Here is a 21,031-nt window from a genome sequence, read left to right as displayed (position 1 = left end):
CCGGGTTGACCAGGCCAGCCAATTGCACCGGCCCATGGGGCTCTCCCAAAGTGTGGGGTCTGAAGCAGTCACCCCAAGTCGCCCTACACAGCTCTGCTCACAGGCTTACAATTCCATCTTTCTCAGCTGCTGCTGTTTAACACTGAAATAGTAAAGAAGTTGGCAATCACTCTAACAAGGATTTGCTCAAAGCCATTCACCCTTCCTTGTACGTGACCGATTGAGGGATGACAGTAACATCATTCTCAAGCCCTCCATGTGTGCATCCCAACAGCTTGGTCTTACTGTTTCCATCTCCCTGTGTGTTACTTGTCAAGCTTTGTAAGCTCCCTGAAGAAATACGCAGCAAATAAATGACTCTAAAGGCTAACAGGAGCTCACTGGCAAAACTGTCGTGCCATGAAACTTAATACAGCTACAGAGCTATCCTGTCCTCAGATGGATCATCTAAATAGCAGTGTTAAGTGACTCTTCAGTAAGTTTCTTTTCAGTCTTGCTTGAGTAAAGAGGCTCAAGCTTGCCAAAATGAGCTAATGTAGATTGAGTTTAAGTCTTGGTGGATGGGGAATGGTGAAGGATAGAGGAGGCCACTCTTGGCTCTTGTAGAAGGAAAACTGTCTTTTCCTGGCTAAAATGCTCCAGGAGGGAGGGTGAAATGCTAGCTGAACATCCTGTAAAGGGGTTCTTGGCTAGATCAGCTGCACAGTATCTAGTCTGTTTGACTCTTGTCTTTCTCCTGCAGACCAGTTTGCCAATGTTCAGGAGCAAGCAGTTCTCTGTGAAAAGGAGATTCAGTGACTTCTTGGGTCTGTATGAGAAGCTATCAGAGAAGCACACTCAGAATGGATTTATAGTCCCACCACCTCCAGAAAAAAGCTTAATAGGTGAGGGTGATGTTCAGAAACTCTGCTGCCAGTCAATGCAATTAATTCTAATCCTGAGGTGAGCTGTTAGCTTTCCATGAATATGCGCTAGTGCGTTGGGTTTACTGGCAGGCATGTTCTCTCAAGCTGCAAAACTGAGATTAATATTCTGCAGGATTTGTAGGAAAACAAATCTTGAGTTTATAAGAGCATCTGCCACAGAATCCAGCTTCTGAGTAATGATCATACAACTTAAGGGGCAACCTTAGGGAGGAGGAATAGCTCAGTGGTTTGAGCATTGGCCTGCTAAACCCATGGTTGTGAGTTCAGTCCTTGAGGGGGGCCATTTAGGGATCTGGGGCAAAATCAGTACTTGGTTCTGCTAGTGAAGGCCGGGGACTGGACTCAATGACCTTCAAGGTCCCTTTCAGTTCTATGAGATAGGTATATCTCGATATGTTAATCAGAAAAGTCTCTGGTCAAGTGCTGCACCTGAAATGTAAACTCTTAATAATCTGTCAGTAGCATTGGAGAAGCTATTAATGAATAACTTCTGACAAACCTAAAATTTTTTCTTGGAGCAACTTGTGAACGGTGTAGCAAACACTGGAATAAATCACCTGATTATTCACATAGCTATAGTTTGTGTACACAGAGTTGGTAGTGTGTACCACACTACATACACTTGAACTTAGCACATCATCACTGACATGCTTTTCACTCCAGGATCCAGATCGCTTATTCCCCTCTCAAATCCTGCACAGGCTTTGTTCCAACTTATTCCATGCGTGTGGCTTCTCTCCTTTGTATCTGCTTATCTGGCAGCCCCCCCTTGTCCCTTCCCAGCCTGGCTGCTACTGGTACAGGATCCTCTTGCTGCCTCAGAGGATAGCTGTTTCCAATCAATCTGCCGTATTTGTTACCTTTACCTGATGTTACCAGATTTGCCCATTACTTTGGGGTATGCTCATTTATTCGGGTTACTTTTCTGGGGAGGGGGATTCTGTAATTCTATTAATGTATTGCTTGTGTTACTTGTATGGAGCTCTACTTCTCCCTTCTGCAAGTCCCCTCCCAGTGGAGCTATCCTGCAGGACCTAGGTTCCCCAGGGCTGGGTTTCTCCAGCCCAAAACCGGATGAACACCCACACATACATTAACAGAGCAAGTCGGAGCAGACCGGGTCAATCAGCACTGTCAAGCTGCCCCCTTATATGTCTCTGGACTCACTGGGCTGGATGAAGCAGCACTTTCAAGCTGACTTTCCTTATATGCCCCTGGGCTCCATGGACTGGGTCAAGCAGCACTTCTAAGCTGTCACCCTTATGTGTCCTAGATTCAGCATGTCCCTATCCCCACCTTCACAACACAATTGTACTGGCAGTAACCTACTTGAGGAGCAAACCCCACAGTATTCTGGGCTCTGCAGGGATCTTTAGCTTAGGTAAAAAGCGTTGCTGTAGAGTGAATGGGGGAAGCTAAAAACACAAGAGTAAAGTTCAGCAAGAGAGAGAGAAGCAACCAACTTAACCATATCAGTATTATTCAATAAATAACTTTTAACTACACAAGGAGGGCTAAAGCAGCATTATTAAAGGTTAATACCTAAGGTAGAAAGGAAAACAGATGGCGGGGGGGGGGGTCCTCACCCACTCCATGAGGCTTGAACTGGTCGGGGTTCCCAGGTGATGCTGGTAGCTCAGGGTCCTGAGGGCTGGAGACAGGCAGAGTACCCAGCACAATCAGCCAGGAGAAGATGGAGTTCCAGTGGAACTGATGCCTAGTTTGGATCTAAGCATCAGAACCCCGACTAGAGGGTGAGTAGGGATTTTTTGTAGAGAAAATACAATGGTTCAAATGAGAACAATAGACTTGTTTATAGGTAAGCTGATGACTCAGGGGTTTTCTTTAGACTAGACAATAGGAGCTGATCACTCTTGGCTATGGGTGGTGTGTTCTTCCAGGGAGCTCATAATGCAACTAGGCTGCTTCACTATTTGGATATCAATTAAAGATTCATTACTAGAATTGGTCTGACAATTGCTGAGCTGGGTGTGTGCAGACATAGGTTCATTAGCATCTGGAGCAGAGATTCCCATGATGCAGTGCTTCCCTGCTTTTTCTGGTCCCAGAATTCAGTGTGGTTCTCTGCTCTCCATTCTGTATGTAAATTGAGATGTCTTCCTGTCCTATCTTTCATGCAGATGAGGCTAAGGGAGTTGTCTCTGCTCTCCGTTCTGTATGCTAATGGAGATGTCTTAATCTTGTCACCCTTGTCAGGAGGGGTCTAGGTGTCTCCCATTCACCCTTCACTGCTCTCTGCAAGGGGTGTGTGTGTGGTTGGGTTTTGGTTTAAGCAGAGGTTGGGAGGTGGGCGTCTTTCATGAGTCAGGCTGGATACCGCACCCTGGTTCCCCAAGAACACAGAGGTGTCTGGTATCACTGAAGCCTCTGTCTGAAAGTCCCTAGTGCTATTCAAATGAAGTAGTGTCTCCTGTCTGCCATTCCAGGAATGACCAAAGTGAAAGTTGGGAAAGAAGACTCCTCCTCTGTGGAATTCCTAGAGAAGAGACGGGCTGCTCTAGAAAGGTATGGGCCATTGCGTCTGAGACACTGCCCTTGGGATAGCCTGCCTCTTTTCAGTGTAGCTACCCCAATACAAGCAAAGAGTCAGAGGGGAAGCCTTGAAGGAAGGGTCAGTGAGACATCTCCTGAGTATGGGCACAGGCTTGCAAAGCTCACTGACTTAAATGGGAATCAGCTCAAAGCTCTGCCTGGGTTTTTAAAAACCTTGTGAGATGACTACAGCAAGATATGACCCCCATCACTTCAGCAGACTGTTCACCTCAGTTACAGGAGATCCTGTATAGTACAGACAGGTTCTAGACATCAAAGGGCACTAGTTCCAATGTAGGTTACGAAGTTTGTTTAAAAACAGAAATGGCTCTGCTCTAAAACCAAACCTAAAGTAGTAAATGAATGCCCAGCAGGCTTATAAACCGAGCAGGATTGGGGTAGGGAACAATTCATTATGGAATTGTTCCATCTTCCTTGGTAGATGGCAGTGAACCTGGGGTGTTGGGCCTTGTCTGGATGGAGGGTTAGTGTGCAGATAGCTGGGCTGTAAATGTACAGTGTACTGCATGCTAACTGGCTGCATGACCCTGCTACTGTGCATTTAAAAACTCCCTAGTGCACTTTGAGCTACTCCCATTTGTAATCTTCCTTGAGGAGAGCATCATGTGCAGTAGCAAGGTCCGGGCAGCCAGCTAGTGCTCAGCCTGCTAGGCCACTATAGATGTATAGCTCTGTTTGCCATGCACAAACTCTGTCTAGACAAACCCTTAATCTTGCCAAAGGAGGCTTCTGATCTGTTAGTCACATGCAGACTGACTCCTAGAGTTCAGAACTATGGTGCGGCGCAATCTTCTGAAGCTTGGTAAGATCAGGAACACCTGCCTTCAGAAGGAACATGATGGATTCTTTTGAGTCCTTGAGTCAAGACTGGTCTCTCTAAATGTACTAGAGCTCTTCCACAATTTATGGGCTAGATGCAGGAATTATTTGGTGAAATTCTGTGGGCTGACACATGAGTCAAGACTAGATTGTAATGGTCCCTTCTATATATAATCTGTAAGGAACAGATCTCTGGGTGGGAACAGCTTGTTAGCCTACAGCTGGCTTGTTGGTCCTGTCTTGGTGGCTTAATTGCACTTTACCAGTTCTAACATGTTGTACTGATACTGTGCAGACTTCACTTCCTTGAAGCTTTTTATAACTGCTAGTAATGATAGAGCTAAAGGAGGAAAGTCTGCATAGAACAAATGACTTGCTTGTTAATGCATTTTTCACTCTATAGGTACCTTCAGAGAATAGTCAACCATCCAACCATGCTGCAGGACCCTGATGTAAGGGAGTTCTTGGAAAAAGAAGAGGTTAGTATAGAGTGCACATAAATACAGCTGCAGGTGTTCTGGAAGTGTAGGTAGACAACCTCAATACATGTCTTAAGAGGATTCAAATGAAACTACACACTTCAGGAATTAAAAAAAGTTAAGTAACTTTCAGTGTTAGGGTGTAACATTCTAAATCTTTCACTTGAGTGTCAAAGCTGTCAACACTTTTTTGCCTTTTCACCTACTCTGCACAGATTATAAGAGCTTTTCTCAACACACAGTAATTACACGAATCAAATTCCTGTAACTTCTACCAAAAAAAAATCTAGGATTTGGGAGACCAGACCCTTATGTCTGGCTGCCACTGACTGACCTTGAGCAAGTCATGCAGAGTCTCATTCAGAGGCTGATCTCTGAATGCACTGCAGAGACCTTAGGGTGGCTAGTTCTGAGTTGTTGGAAAAGGGATGCCTTCATAGGATGGTAGGGTAGTCCTTGCTCTTTGAAAACATGCAGGCATGAGAATCCAAACTGTCCAGGTGCTTGAGCTTCAGCTGGCTGCCCAGTGCTGGCCAAACTCAAGTCAACAGGCTCGCTAGTCTCAAATATGAAACGCTCAAGAAATCTGGGGTGGGTGGGTGACCGTGACTCACTCCGCTTTACTGTGTTCTCTTGGATCATAAGTCTTAGAGTTCTTTTCTAGTTAAAGTGATTCAGTGTTACTCTGGGGCTCCACATTTTATTCCTGTTGTGATGGGTTAGATCACAGAAATCCACTTGGGAGCTGCCAACTGATGTGCCAAGACTACTACTGCCCCTGCTTTCCTGCCCCATCAGCTTAGGACGTCAGTGCCCTGCCTGGTTTGAGCCAGACTCACTAGCCTGCTGCAAACCCAGACCCAGGTCTGAATCGTATCCCCTAACAGCTGCAGGTTTACCTGAAAGCAGCTTACAGAAGTGTTCTTGTCTTTAACACTCAGATGCCCAACTCCCAAATGGGGTCTAAAGCCAAATAAATCCATTTTTACCCTGTTTAAAGCTTATACTGAGTAAACTCATAAATTGTTCGCCTTCTGTAACACTGATAGATATGCACAGCTGTTTGCCCACCCAGGTATTAACACATACTGAGTTAATAAGTAAAAAGTGATTTTATTAAATACAGGAAATAGGATTTAAGTGGTTCCAGGTAGTAACAGACAAAACAAAGTAAGTCATCAAGCAAAATAAAATAAAACGCAAATCTGTCTAATCAAACTGAATACAGATAATCTCACCAGTTCCAGAATGCTTCCTTTTACAGACTAATCTCCTTTTAGTCTGGGTCCAGCAATCACTCACACCCTTTGCAGTCACTGCCCTTTGTTCCAGTTTCTTTCAAGTATCTTAGGGGGTGGAAAGGTTCGTTCTTTAGCCAGCTGAAGACACAATGGAAGGGTCTTCCCTGGGCTTAAATAGACTTTCTCTTGTGGGTGGAGACCCCCACCTCTCTCCTATGCAAAGTCCAGCTACAAAATGGAGTATTGGAGTCACCTGGGCAAGTCACACGTCCATGCATGACAGAGTGCCTTACCAGCCAAGCCACATTCCTGAGAAAGTCCAGATGTGGATTGGTGTCTCCAAGTTCATTGTTGGCTTAAGTGTTTCTTGATGGGGCACTTCCTGAGAAGACCATTTTCAGGAAGCTGACCAACTGCTTCACTACAGCCTACTTGGAATCAAACAAGTATGCAGCCAATATTCATAACTTTGAATACAAAAATGATACACGCATACAAACAGGATTAATAGATTCAGTAGATCATGACCTTTACAGAGATGTTACATGGCATATGTAGCATAAAACACATTCTAGTTGTTATATAAGCATATTTCCATAGTCTTATGGGTGGCACCGTCACACCTGTATCATGTGCTCAATTCACAGCTAAACCTCTGCACCATCCCAGCAAACTTGCCCTGGTATTTGAGTCAAGCTGTATTCTCTCCTTGTCACAACAAGTGACACTGCATACAGAAGGGTGCACAAGTGTAACCAACTGATATAGTAAACAATGCCTGAGCAATAAAATCCAGCTCAGTATTGGCTGTTTTGGCTCTGTAGGGACAATGGGAATAAACTTTTTTTTTAAATTAAACAATGATTCCACTCATAGAAGTTAGAACTGTTCATAGTAGAACCACCTTCTAAGCTGTACATGACTACGTGTATAGTCCCATTGGTAAGATGATCTATGCCAGACTTTGAGCTGGTTTCCCAGACCTGAAGGAGCTCTGTGTAGCTGAAAAGCTTCTCTTGCCAACAGAAGTTGGTCCAGTAAAAGATAATACCTCATCCACCTTGTGTCTCTGATATCCTGCAGCCAATACTGCATACAACATATGCCAGACTGAGTCATGAGCTCAGTTCTGAGGGTGGGATTGACAGAGGTAACTTGGCCAACAAGCATGCAGTTAGCTTAAATTTGATCTCCATTAAAATACTAAGTCTGAGTTTCAAATGAGTATGCCAGTCCTAGCAGGGTTTCCTAACGACACTCAGAACATAGGCTAAATCCCCTGGCATGTTGCAAAAATAGCAAAAGCTCTTGCTTCTGGCACTGTGTAGACCAAGGGTGGGCAAACCACGGCCCACGGGCCGGATCCGGCCCCTCAGGGCTTTGGATCCGGCCCGTGGGATTGTCCCCTGTGGTGCTGCAGGCCCCACACTGGTCTCAGAAGCGGCCGGCACCACTTCTCTGCAGCCCCCCAGGGGCGGGGGGGCAGAGGGCTCCATGTGTTGCCCTTGCCGCCAGGCACTGACTCCCGCAGCTCCCATTGGTTGGGAACGGGGAACCATGGCCAATGGGAGCTTTGGAGGAGGTACCTGGAGGCAAGGCAAGGGCAGCGCATGCGGAGCCCTCCACCCCCCTTCCCCCAGGGGCCACAGCGCTTTCCGGAACGGCGCAGCGTGGGGCCAGGGCAGGCGTGCAGGGAGCCTGCCCTGGCCCCGGTTCGCACCGCTGCCACCCCAGAGCCGCTTTAGGTAAGTGGCACAGGCTGGAGCCCGAACCCCTCCTGCACCCTGCTCCCCAACTCCCTGTCCTAAGCCCTCTGCCTGCACCTCCCACCCCGCCTGCACCCCTACCCCCTGCCCTGAGCCCCCTCTCGCACTTGGCACCCCTCCTGTACGCCAACCCCCTTCCGAGCTCCCTCATATGCCCTGCACCCCTCCTCTGCCCCCAATCCCTTGCCCTGAGCCCCTTCCTGCACACCACACCCCCTCCCACATCCCATACTCCCTCTTGCACCCCAACCCCCGCCCCGGCCCTGCATACAATTTCCCCACCCAGATGTGGCCCTCGGCCCAAAAAGTTTGCCCACCCCTGGTGTAGACAGTAAATCTTCAAACATTGCCCTGAGATACCAAGTATGCCTCTTGGTTCTTGGAGAGCCACTCCAGAGCATTTAAACTCTGAGGGTATGGCTACACTTATGGTTTGCAGCGCTGGTCATCCAGCTGTGCAGGGCCAGCGCTGGTGTGTGGCCACACTCACAGCTACCAGCGCTGGTGTGTGGCCACATTTGCAGCACTGTTGGGAGTGATGCATTATGGGCAGCTATCCCAGCATTCAAGTGGCCGCAACGTGCTTTTCAAAAGAGGGGGGTGGAGTGGTGTCTAGTGTGACAGGGAGCGGGGGGAGAGAGAGGGATTTTTGGAGCCAACACTGTGTGTTTAGATTCCTGCCTTTGAAAAATCACAACATGTTTCCGACCCCTTAGTCTTAACTCTCTTAATTGCAAACAGCCTGCAGCCAACACGACTCCCCACTGTTTCATTCGCTCCCTGCCTGCCTCTCATTTGATTGTTTACAGCCAGGTACAGATGATCACAGCAAACAGGAGCTCTGTTTGTTTTTTAGATAAGCAGCAGGGGCAACGGTTCATAACAAAACAGAGAGGCTGCATAACAAAACAAAGAGTAACTTATAAAAGCATTCTGGGATACATCCTTATACCCTGGAGGCCAATCACAGCGCTGGTGTGTGGCCACACTTGATGACCAGTGCTGCAGCACCAGCGCTGGAATCCTTATTCCCCATGCTGAGTGAGGTGTACGGCCAGTGCTGCAGCCAGGGAGTTGCAGCGCTGGAAGTGCCCTGCAGGTGTGGCCACTTACTAATTGCAGTGCTGGTGGAGGCTTTCCAGCGCTGCAACTCGCCAGTGTAGCCATACCCTGAGTGACTTAGGAAGCAGCTTGAACTACAGAGAGCTGTATAACCAGAAAACATAATAGCAAATGCCAATTCATACTTCCTAAACTACAGGCAACACGTGCCATTTAACTAGCCTTGGCCCTTTATCCAGCACTGGCCTCCTGAAAGGGAACTCAGTCAGTGCACATCTATCATCGCAATGATTATCATGGAGCTAGTCAATCTAACAGCACTCTTTTGCAGCATCTCTATTGTCCATGTGGTACTCTGATACACTAAAATCAAACTAACCAAGAATTCAGCCGCTATAGTGAACAACCAAAGGGTTTTTGATCTCTCTACAGCTGCCCCGAGCAGTAGGCACCCAAACACTGAGTGGAGCAGGTATACTAAAGATGTTCAGCAAAGCCACTGATGCTGTCAGCAAAATGACCATCAAGATGAATGAATCAGACATCGTAAGTATTCAGTGACATTTCTCCTTGGGCAGCCTCTGCTGTCCCCTTGACTTTGACACTCAGCCCCCACAGCCCAAGGGATAGCGTCAAAGAGGGAAAACGGGTTGGCTAAGACCCAAATGTAACCTTGCAACCCTTCATTCAGTCCTCATTCATGCCATGAGAATGTGTGAACTCGCCTTAGTTGTGGATTTGTCCATTTCAGTGGTTTGAGGAGAAACTTCAGGAGGTGGAGTGTGAGGAGCAGCGCCTACGGAAGCTACATGCTGCTGTAGAAACACTAGTCAACCACAGGAAAGGTAACTGGTTCTGTCTCTATAGAACTTGCAGCTTGAACTATAGACACTGCCGAGATTTGACCTTGTGTGGGGGTTGAGACCTGCTCACCACTAGCACCTGCTCTGCAGTATGGTGCTTCCCTCCTAGAGTTACCTTTTGCTAATGCCATGTCTGTAGTGGGTAGGAAAAACAGCTGAAAGGGGTGGGGGAATACATCAGGCCTGTAAAATCTCCTGGTCGGGAGGCATGATGTGCAGCAGAGAAGGGGCGGAATCAGTAAGGTTAAATAGTTTCCTGACCTGGATTCAGAGGCTGCTGCAGTAATTGAATAAACTTCAATTCCAGCTTCCCCTCTGACTCCTAAGAAGCTGTTCATTGTGCTGCTTTTCATTGTGAGCTCTCTGAAAGACAACTATATGCAGTGAGGCACAGCAATTTCACTAGCTCTTCACATAGAAATATATAAAACCACATAGTGGCTGCCTGGGATCTGCATCTCTAGTGTGCCTGGCCTCCTACTTTATTTCTCTGCCAATGTATCCACTCTTGCTACTAGCTACAGGCACCTAGCCCTTCCCCCTCAAAGTCCCAAGAGGCAGTTGATCCCTGCTGTGGGATAACTGGCTCTTTTCAGTTGACCACATGGGTGGTCAGAAGGCAGCTGTGTTGGTAACTACATTGGAGCTAAGAAGCAACCTTTAGCCTTCTCTCCCCCACTCCTCCCTATTCTGTGGGCTAATCTTTCTAATTGGGTTGTCACCTTATTGGCCAGGCTTTGCTTTGAGTGCTCTGCAGTCAGCTGTATTTACTCTTCTCATTCCATCCACTAGAGTTAGTACTGAACACAGCACAGTTTGCAAAGAGTTTGGCCATGCTAGGGAGTTCAGAAGACAACACAGCCCTGTCCCGGGCACTCTCCCAGCTGGCTGAGGTGGAAGAGAAGATAGAACAGCTGCACCAGGAACAGGCCAACAATGACTTCTTCCTCCTGGCTGAGCTCCTGAGTGATTACGTTCGCCTTCTCTCGGTTGTAAGGGTAAGCAATCCTCACATCCTGTCCATAGCAGGCAAACCTTTGGCATCTTGCCACAGGAATAGAGCAGGGCTGGTCAGAACATGGCCCTTGGAGTTGGCACAAGCCAGGAAGTGGCCACTTTCATTCTTAATGTGGAGGTGCAGGCCCAGACTAAGGTGCCAACAGCATGTAGGATCAAGATGCAGCACTGCATGCTGGGCCCTAGATGCACTGTCTGAGCCTTGATCTGGCTGCACTTCATACACGGACCTATAGTCTGTGCTGTTCCTCTGTAGTACAGCTGAGGAAACTGTTCTACCTGAGCTAATACAAACCACATGTAGCTCCCATAAAATAGTCACTATGGCCCTTGGCTGGGTAAGATGGGACAGGGCTGCTGTAAGCTTGTGCTGCATGAGCCTGATGCACTGACCTGGTAAATATTCTTCATGGGCCAAGCTTAGCTCTTCTAGAATTCTCCCCTCTGACCCATGCGGCCAGCCTCAGGATGCATTACAAATTGATACAAAGAACGAAGTCCCAGAGTAGCTGGGAGCCCAGGAAAGGGATTGGCTTCGTTAGCCATCAGTACAGAACATGGAGCCCAGGTGGTATCCGGGGCTCGGCTCATTTTAAAGATTTCCTTTTTTTGCTGCTGGTCTAGATTTCTCGCTTCCATTTATGTCATTTGTCCAATCTCTGCAAACTGTTGTAAATTGCTCCTTCCCGTCTCTCTCCTTGATGGTGTCATACACTGCATAGGAGTCCAGAGAGGAAGGCTGGCTTGGTGATTAGGGTGTGCGCCTGGAGCTTGGAAGACCGGGGTCCTAATCTGGGTTCTGTCACAGTATGAAACACCTGACGCAAGACCCTTAATGTGTCTGGGCCGCAGTTCCATCTGTCAAATGGGGCTACAGTGCATCCTTAGGAGGGAATTGTGGGGGATAAATACACACAAACTGAGCCAAGAATTCAGACACTACTGCCTGCATAAGTTCTTAAGATGTAGTCTGGGTTCTAACCGTGTTGTAGGGAAGATGTATTGACTTTCTGCTGGGGGAAATCCCCAGCAGGAGGATCAGGGTTTCTACACCTTTGTTTCCACCTAGGTTGTCTTTGTCCTTCAGTGTCTGAAATGCTCTTGTGCTTTTACCAAAGCCCAAGTAGTTTGTCTCCTGTGTTCTGAAATGGATGCTCACCCCCACTCCTGACCAAAGCTGGGGAGGGTTATCTGTTCCGGCAGCTCTTGCAGATCCCTGATACCAAACATGCTGCTAAAGCAGGGGTCCCCAACATGGTGCCCGCATCTAAATGCGCCTGCGTCCTGGCCAGCAGTCAAGCATCCGCTGAAACGAAAAGGTTGGAGACCACTGCGCTAAAGCCAACACTTTCTAACCCAGGTTACAGATCAGTACCTGAATGGCCAGAGTTTGAAATGCTGATTTTTTTTATTTCCCCCCCCCCCCCATAAATCCTCCTGAAAACAATACAAGCTGCAGGTACTTGGCACCTTTGAAAATTAAGCGTTTAACTCCAAGCACCTGGGTTTGAAAGTGCTGGCTGAGTCCTGGGACAGCTACTCTGAAGCCTGAAAGATACTGGGGCAAGGGGCCTGCAGGGAGGAATAGCCTGTCCCAGTCACTTACATGTGCCCTTGCTGCATGGGATTAGGATCTGCCTCTCATGATTGGCAGTGTCATTTGTGACTGGCAATGCTAATGGAAGAACCACATTCTGAAAGGAGCATGTGCCCCTAGTCTCTAGAGCTGTGCTAGGCACAGGTGCAGCTCCAGGCACCAGCATGCCAAGAGCGTGCCTGGGGTGGCAAGCCGCGGGGGGTGCTCTGCTGGTCGCCGCAAGGGCGGCAGGCAGGTTGCCTTTGGCGGCATGCCTGCGGAGGGTCCGCTGGTCCCACAGCTTCGGCAGACCTCCCACAGGCGTGCCACCGAATACGCGGGACCAGAAACCTCCCGAATGCAAGCCTCCGAAGGCAGCCTGCCAGCCATGCTTGGGGTGGCAAAATACCTAGAGCCGCCCCTGGCTAGGCATTCTGGGAACAAGGGCCACTACAAGGTCTCAAAGTAGAGACTTGCTCAGCACTTCACTTTCTCTGGGTAGCATTCGTAATTGCACAGGGGACATCTGTTGAGCAGGTAGCATCCAGTTACCTTGTTCTCGCAGCCTCCTTTTCCACTATACAAGACTTGTGCTGTGCAGCAGATTCCGGCTTGCTCAGTTTGCAAAGTGATTCTAATTTCCTAACTGGGGGTAATGGGGACTCCTGAAAAGCTTTCTTCATTGCACCACCATCCTGCAGATCCATGACCTGTCCTGGCCCATTCGTGTGTACTGGTCTCTCCCTACCTTAACAGACCAGCTGATGTGGCCTTGGGATTTTCCAATCCCAAAGGGGGCAAGCTTTGGGTTGCCTGGAGCACAAGGAGTCTCTGGCCTTACCACGCTGTATGCTGGCTCCTCCAGTCTGAAACTCCAAGTTACAGAACTCTGAAGGAGCAGGTTCCACTGTTGAAATTCTCCAATGTGTAGCCAGTCTTCAATTCAGAGACTCTTCAAAGGGAAGGTTTCCAGATCTTGTCAAGAGACAAAGGTGCTCTGCTACCTTGAAATGCACCCCAATAACTCCAGAGAGGAGACAATAAATTACCCAGCTGAGATGATTCTCTTGGGATTACTAGCTCAAAAGTAGCTTGGTGGGTGACCGTCACTGGAGCAGGAAGGAAGGCCATGTTATGAGACTCCTGGAAGTCAGTTAGTTACAGATAATGTAAATTGTGTGCATTGGCCCATCCCAGCACCAGGGGGCAGTGTCCTATGAGACACAGAGCAATGAAACACTCCTAGCAGAGGCTGGAGCAGGTCAGTGGAGGGGACTGGCATGATAGCTTGGTTTCACTGTCTAATACAGCCCCCCTTGACTGCATAACAAACGTCTGTGTAATGCTGTGACCGTCCCCTTACGCAGATGCACTGAACGCAGCTGTGAGGGCAAAGTGCTGGTCTAATGTTCTGTCTGCTCCGGCACTGGCAGGGTGCCTTTGACCAGCGCATGAAGACCTGGCAGCGTTGGCAGGATGCCCAGACCATGTTGCAGAAGAAGCGGGAGACTGAGGCCAGGCTGCTGTGGGCCAACAAACCTGACAAGCTACAGCAGGCCAAAGAGGAGATCTCTGAGGTGAGGAACTTTTGAGGGGATGGGAAGACAAGCTGCCTCAAACCAGGGCACCAGCTAAGCAGGCCTTGGTGTAATGTCTCATTGTGCTGTGCAGTTGCCTTGGTTTGCCTGCCAAACCAGTGCAGTGACCCTTCCCTTCTGCACGCCATCCCAACAAGCCTGGTTACCAAGTAGCACTGCTCAGGAACTATAAATAAAAGGTCAGAGCCACTTCTCTAGACCAGGCAATGGCTCTGCTTCCACCCCAGTGGTGAGTTGTGTGTCCTGAGCCTAGGACAGGGGTGGCCAAACTGTGGCTCACAAGCAACACATGGCTTTTACTGTTAAAGTGCATCTTGCAGAGCCCCACTTCCCTGTTTTCCACCTACCAGATGTGGGAGGGGGAGCTTGGGACCTCTCCCTGGCAGTGGGATGGTGGCTTCTGCCCAGCAGGAAGGTGGGGACGGTGTCTGTGTGCCCCAGTTTCGAACGTCTGAAGATTGTCGTATACGGCTCAGAGGGTCAGTAAGTTTGGTCATTCCTGGCCTAGGAGATAGGACTTCCTATTAGTGGAAGGGATGGGTTTCTGGCTAGTGACAAGAATTTTGGCCTGTCAGTGCAAGGCTCTATAGGGGGAGATCTTCTCTCTGTCCTCAGTGGGACCTTTCCAGTGCATGCGACCTAGCTCTGTCTTCCTCCAGCTTGATGGTGTAGCAGTAATCCAAGAGTTGAATGACATGGGGCTGGGGCTGCAGCTGGCTGTATAGTGGTAATGAGGGGACCTGATGGATGTGCAGCCTGGGGAGCTCTACTCTAATAGCCCACCAAGAGCGAGATTGTTCCCCACTGAGGGGAGACGTTGAAGTCAGCAGAGAATCTCCCTTGAGTTTATCTGCAGGGAGTTGTAGGTGGCACTAAGCAGCTCAGTGCAGTGGATGTATTGGAAGAGGAAGTGACTGTGTAATCCAGATGGAATCTGCCCTGCCCTGGGAGTTGAAGAAATAACATGACCTGTCAACTCTTTGCAGTGGGAGTCTCGTGTGACGCAGTATGAAAGGGATTTCGAGCGGATTTCTGCCGTGGTCCGCAAGGAAGTGATACGGTTTGAGGTACAGTGGATCCCAGTCCTTCCTGCAGCATGTGCATAATCAAACCTGGCAACTGGCTCCCATCTTGAATTCCCGTCTGCCTTCAGATGGGCACTACGCTCTGCCCTAGCACTGATACTGAGATGTCTAACGGTGGGGTGGGTAGGAGGGAATTCCCCCAAGCCCTTCCCTGCTCCTCCCAGATAATGTCCTCTGGATTCAGTGAGGACTATCAAACTGGACAATCCAGCCTGATTGGGCAAAAATAAACTTCTACTTCACTCATCTCTCCCTCCCTCACCTGGCTCCTCCAATGGGTAACATCCACAGAGCTCTGGTCTCTGCACTGCTCCAGTGTCCATGGACATAGGACACACAGGACAAATGGTGCACTCTAGTAGCAAGTATCCCAGCAACTTATTGCAGGCAACTTCAGGTAGCTCCTTCAGGCCACTGACAGGAGTGCTGACCTCTTCCCACTGCTTCTAATCCAATTAAAATAACCCACTTCCTTCCCTGACAAACTGAGGGACGCACCCTATCCATGTACTTATTCTCTTCACTAATATCAACTTGGACTCTTAATACATTCCATGGGTGGTGTACCCGAGCCCACTTATCCACTGATGCTTTAAAAACTCCCACACCCCAATCTGGATCTATGCTGGTTATGTGATATGTATGTACCTCATGAACCTTGTAACAGATACTTGCAATCCCCCATAACCCAAGCCTGACCCCAGATGTACAGTACCTTCCCTCTTAACTTGTGTAAACTTGATTTTAAACATTAACTTTAATAAAAATTTTAGATCAGTTTATATAGAATGTGCATGATATGACCACTAGGTGGTCAAATTAAGAATCCTAAATGAAAACTTTAAGCAAAATCCTCTTTGCAGATCTTCTTGAGTCTTGCCTGTTGCATCCTGAGATGAACCACGCTGTAGGTATGAGAGGCTGAATTAATGTCGTTCTCTTTCTTGCAGAAAGAGAAATCAAAGGACTTCAGAAACCATGTGACTAAATACCTTGAGACACTCTTAAACTCGCAGCAGCAGGTGAGAATCCCCAACCAGCATCTCATAAATCCCTCAACTTGCTTATTCCTGACTTCAAGTCCAGTCAAATGTAGGAGGATGTGTATTGGGTTACACCTGGCAAAGTAAAGCCTAGCTGTGAAAACCTACACTAAAGACTCCTGTATAGTACATGCAGAATGCAGCGTTGGCTGCCCTGGTAAGCCAGAGACCTACCCAGCCCCAGAGTGTCTGGAGAAGTGATGATGCTCCTGAGCAGAGATGAGTGGTGTCTGTTTTGAATAACCATGTCCCATCAGAGGCCAAGCTAAACCTGGAAACTTGTATCACATAGCGATGGTACAAGCAGCAGGAAAAGGAGTAGTTAAGCATGGCTACTTAATAACGAGCCAGGCCATCAATATAGCCAGAGGTCTGCCTGGGTCAGTCAAAATGAGCAAGGGTCGGTGTGCTTCCACTAGACCACTATGGTCAAATTCCTCTATAGACAGTATAGTTCCCATGTTGTAGAAAGAACAGGCCTTTTCCTTAAAGCACTAGACTTCAGTTGGAAACTTGTCTTGGCAGATGACTGACTGCTTGTCTCTTGTCTCCTTGTGGTCTCCGCAGCTGGTGAAGTACTGGGAGGCGTTCTTACCTGAAGCGAAGGCCATCTCATAACCAGACCAAGCAAACCAGAACACACCTGAACTTACTCTGCCTTTTTATACACTATACCTCTTGGCCTTTTACAGACAGACCCTAACTGAATGCATCCTGCAGAGCCGTTCGAGATTTAACCCCCAAATGAGCAGCGGCCCAGACAGTAACTCTTCTAATTGTATTTTTGATTTAGCTTCATATATATATTTTCTTAATGGAGAGACTAGTTTCCTGCTTTCAGCCAAGACCTAAAGTACATGGTGTGCGTGGGGAGGGGGTTAATGATATCATGTGTATATAAATAAAATGTATATTTTTCAGGCTGGGCTCTAGGGCCTGGGAATAATGGCTTTCTGTTACTCCTGCAGTGCCATGAAGATTATGTAATAAAATATTTAAAAATCAGGGCAAACCAGCTAATTCTTGTCTCTTCTGAGTAGGTGCCATGTGGCTGGGGGGGGGGTCTTGTCAAACAAAGCTAAAGTTTATCACAGGATGGTTTTTATTTTGAATATATTGTGGGAAGCTGGAAACCCATTTCTCAATTAAAACAAACACTGGAAGATCTGGCGTAGAAATTAGTTAGAATATCACTTCAAACCCTCCCTCCCTGGCCTAGCAACAGGTATTACCCTACTGAGCAGTTAAAAGTTTAACTGACTTTGTCTCGCCTTCTAACCCTCCAGACTCGTGCAGGGGGGAGAGTGGTCTGTGGGATGGGACTTCTAGAGGAAACCCTTAGTCACCACCTTTCTCCTCCCCACCCCACCCCAAATTTAGTGTGCCCTGTGCTGTCCATTGTGCAGTGCGCCTTTGTTCTCCTGTATCTTGCACCTGCAGAGCCTACTATCTGTCTGTCTTGCCATCCCAGAGCATTTAAAAATGAATTGGACCTCAGGACTAAAAACCAAACATGTTTCAACCTGCCTTCTTGCTGGAGCCTGTATGGCTCCCGAGTGCAGAACCAGAGCCTGAACACAGGAATCTCTACTCTCGCTTAGATGTGGAACTCAACTAGTTGTGTGACTTCACATGCTGACACTAAAACACCAAATATCACAGAACACTTGACAAAACCACAGGCTGAGAATGCCGCGCCTCACTCGTGAGCTGTGTTGTGGGGGAAAAAAAGCTTCCTCAAATGAGACTTTGCCTTGAGATCACAGGGAACTGCAGGACCCCCGTCTGTATCCAGGGGTTCTGGTATTACATTTCAACCACCTGCCACTGATAACCACCCTTGTCTTGCATACTAAGTTTTAATCAAAGTAGACTGTTGTGCAGAGAAAAGAACCTTAAATGCAAACAATCACCAGAAGGATCTGAACAGTGCCTGAAAAGGCCTTGGCCACAAGATTGAGTACACGTGTTCCTCCACCAGCTTTCACAGTGCTCCAACCTCAGCAGGGAATTAGGTTAAAACTGTTCCAGTAAACTCCTTTAATGCAGCTTAATTCTGCTAGATGCTGCTGTCATGGGCTTTTGGAATCTGTTACTGTGGCATGTGTACGCTCCTAGCAACAGTCAGTGCAGGAGAAATGGTTCGATCACAGATCCTCTCCCTTAAATAAGGCTGCCATCATGTTGGAGGCCTTAGCCCTATAGGCTAAAAGTTTTCAGCCACAGGCTAGCCCCTGCCCTTAGCTTAACAGGTTTGATTTTTAGCTGTTTTGGTACCCTGAGCAATAAGGGAAAGCACTAGCCAGATATTTACACTCAGCATTGCACCTTGAGGGCCAGTTTACTTAGAGCAGGGGTTGGCAACCTTTCAAAAGTGCTGTGCCGAGTCTTCATTTATTCACTCTAATTTAAGGTTTCACATGCCAGTAATACATTTTAATGTTTTTTAGAAGATCTTTCTATAAGCCTATAATATATAACTAAACTATTGTTGTATGTAAAGTAAATAAGGTTTTTAAAATGTTTAAGAAGCTTCATTTAAAACTAAATTAAAATGCAGAGCCCCCTGGCCTGGTGGCCGGGATGCAGGCAGTGTGAGTGCCACTGAAAATCAGCTCACGTGCCGCCTTTGGCACATCTGCCATAGGTTGCCTACCCTTGACTTAGAATTTGCTCAAATGGTGGTATTTTGGGGTTCTGTCAGACAACGCAGCCCTCTGCAGTCTTACACTTGATACCACTCCTCCCCTGAACAAAGCAGGCATGGAAAGCGAACAGCTGTTTCCTCAGCAGAGAACTAGCCACTCCTTCTGGGGGGGGGGCACGGGGGCAGGGGTAGTGTCCCTAAGAAGGGGTAGGGCCTATAACATGCCAGGCCCTGTCTGACTCTACAGCAGCCTTAGCTGCAGTACTGTATATACCCTTCTGCACTCCTTGGGGCGCCACCCTCACACAAGGCCTAGCACATGTTAGCTGTGCTCTAGGTCTAACTAGTTACGGCTGAGACAAAGGAGAAACCTGGCCTAGGCCATTCCTGATGTCACTGCTGTGACCGAGACAGATTCTCTACAGATTTGAAATGGTAAAGGAGACATGTAAAGCCCTAAATGCCCCCCTAGAGCAGCGGTTTTCAACCTGTGGACCCTGGGGAGGGTGGGGGCTGTATCTCCATTTGACTTTTTATTTATTTAAGGGTTCTGCAAATGTGGAGCGGGGAAGATTGAAAACCACTGAGGTTACCCCTGGCTTGTCTAGAGGGAGAGTGTGCTGTGGAGCACTGCAAGCCCCCTGCCCCTAGGTCTAGAATTGCCATGTTTTATCCCTCAACCCTGCAGAAAAATATGGGTCCCAGGCTCTGTATATTAAAGGGGTGGTGAAGGAACCACAAGGCATTTAAGGATGTCTGCAAATGAGCAGCTAGTCCATAGAATATGGTATCTTACAGCCAGAGAGATGCTAAAGTGATGATCTACTGCCCAGCATGTCACCCTTCCCTGAAAGGCAGCCACCTGTGGCAGGAGAATGAGCCCCATGGGGCTCATCAGGAAGATGTGCTCTAACATCTCTCAAGGCTCAATATCCCTCTCCCTTTGCCCAAGCCCAGCCAAGGTCCTACCTTCCCCCAGAAGCCAAGCACTGCATGATCCTGCCTTGCTGAGGGCTGCGATGAAGGTGTCCAGGTTGAGGATAAAGATGCAACAAATTAAACAGCCCTGTTTCCAGTCCTAGCAGCAAAGGGGAGCCTGGCATGCAACCTCCCCAGTGGTACTTTCCTTGAACCTAGTCATTTGCAAGGATAGTTGCAGAGCATAAATTTCATCCCTTCCTCTAGGCTCGCTGTGAGCTGCCTTTGAGGAAAGGCTTTTGGGGCTGAGCATTGGGATATCTCACGCTTACCTGTGCCCCGGAGGACCTTGACCTGAACAGTGAGTCAAAAGCCCTACCCTGGCCTTTTACAGAGACAAATAAAACATGAGCCTTTCCGCTAGTCTACAGTCTAATCCAGGGCTTCTCAACCTCTGGGTCATGACTGCAAATTACATTGTGAGAATGACAGAGTTGTGGGGGGCGGGGGGGAGGGTTGGGTCCTGCCCCTGGGGGTAGGGGGGATTGCAGAGTCTGCCCCTATACTTGTCCCACCACAGCTCCTGCAGCTGAGAGGCCTCATCTTGTGCCCAGGGTTGCAGTGCTGCTCAGGTTTGACCCAGCCCCCTGATATCATGATAATGGGGACACTGGCTGGGCCAGATGTGTGTAACACTGCAACCCCATGGGCTAGGTCACAACTCCTCTCATGCAAATTTGGCCTGGCAGGGGGGCTAGCCCCAAGCTGAGCAGTGCTGCTACCACAGAGGTTGCAATAAGAGGGGCCAAGCTTAGCCAGTCCTGCAGGCTGGAAGCCGCTGCTATGGTACGCAGTGTACTTGTTTAGTACTTACTGTGTTAATAGGGCTAGTGTATCTCATGGGTATTCAGTAAGCCAGATGTTTTTTGCACTGAAGCTATTTAGTGAGTCATGAGAGGCTCTTGAAGTTCACACCTGGGTCCTGAACCCCAGCAGCTTGAGAACCAGGCTCTAATCCACCCCGCTACTAGTGCGGGTCATAACAAAGGTGGGGAATGGGCGAGGAAGGCCAGGTTCCCAGGAAGATGGGGCAGTTGCTGTCTAAGGCAGGCTTTCTCACTCTGTAGGTTGGGACCCAGAACTGAGTCACCAGAATGTTTCAAAGGGGGGCGTGGCAGCTCCTGGGGCTCCTCTCCCACTGGGCTCGACTCCCTGCTCCAGGCACTGCAACCTTTGGGGTCCCAGCGCTTCATAAGAAAAAGACCCAAAAATCAGGACTGTCCCTATAAAATCGGGACAGCTGGTCACCCTAGTTGAAAGGTATTTACGTGCCAGATACACTAAACATTCATATGCCCCATTCTAGAGGACATGCTTCCATGCTGATGACACTTGCTAAAAAAAATTTAATTAAATT

At 48.3% G+C, this 21,031-nt stretch overlaps 1 protein-coding gene across 1 annotated transcript in view; it reads left to right on the top strand.

Annotated features, from left to right (window-relative positions):
• Nucleotides 1-17,061, top strand: part of SNX1 (sorting nexin 1) — a 54,878-nt gene extending 37,817 nt beyond the window's left edge. Inside the window, exons 6-15 of the mRNA XM_039491374.1 lie at nucleotides 743-884; nucleotides 3,374-3,452; nucleotides 4,723-4,798; nucleotides 9,300-9,413; nucleotides 9,619-9,712; nucleotides 10,523-10,728; nucleotides 13,757-13,900; nucleotides 14,908-14,988; nucleotides 15,957-16,028; nucleotides 16,617-17,061. Of these exons, the coding sequence (XP_039347308.1) occupies nucleotides 743-884; nucleotides 3,374-3,452; nucleotides 4,723-4,798; nucleotides 9,300-9,413; nucleotides 9,619-9,712; nucleotides 10,523-10,728; nucleotides 13,757-13,900; nucleotides 14,908-14,988; nucleotides 15,957-16,028; nucleotides 16,617-16,667 (1,059 nt within the window). The 3' untranslated portion in view covers nucleotides 16,668-17,061. The remainder of the gene's footprint in view (nucleotides 1-742; nucleotides 885-3,373; nucleotides 3,453-4,722; nucleotides 4,799-9,299; nucleotides 9,414-9,618; nucleotides 9,713-10,522; nucleotides 10,729-13,756; nucleotides 13,901-14,907; nucleotides 14,989-15,956; nucleotides 16,029-16,616) is intronic.
• Nucleotides 17,062-21,031: the final 3,970 nt, after the last annotated feature.

Source organism: Mauremys reevesii, linkage group 10, assembly GCF_016161935.1.
Source record: "Mauremys reevesii isolate NIE-2019 linkage group 10, ASM1616193v1, whole genome shotgun sequence".
NCBI lineage: Eukaryota > Metazoa > Chordata > Testudines > Geoemydidae > Mauremys > Mauremys reevesii.
Note: the sequence above shows the minus strand (reverse complement) of the source record. Positions and strands in the feature narration are given on the sequence as shown.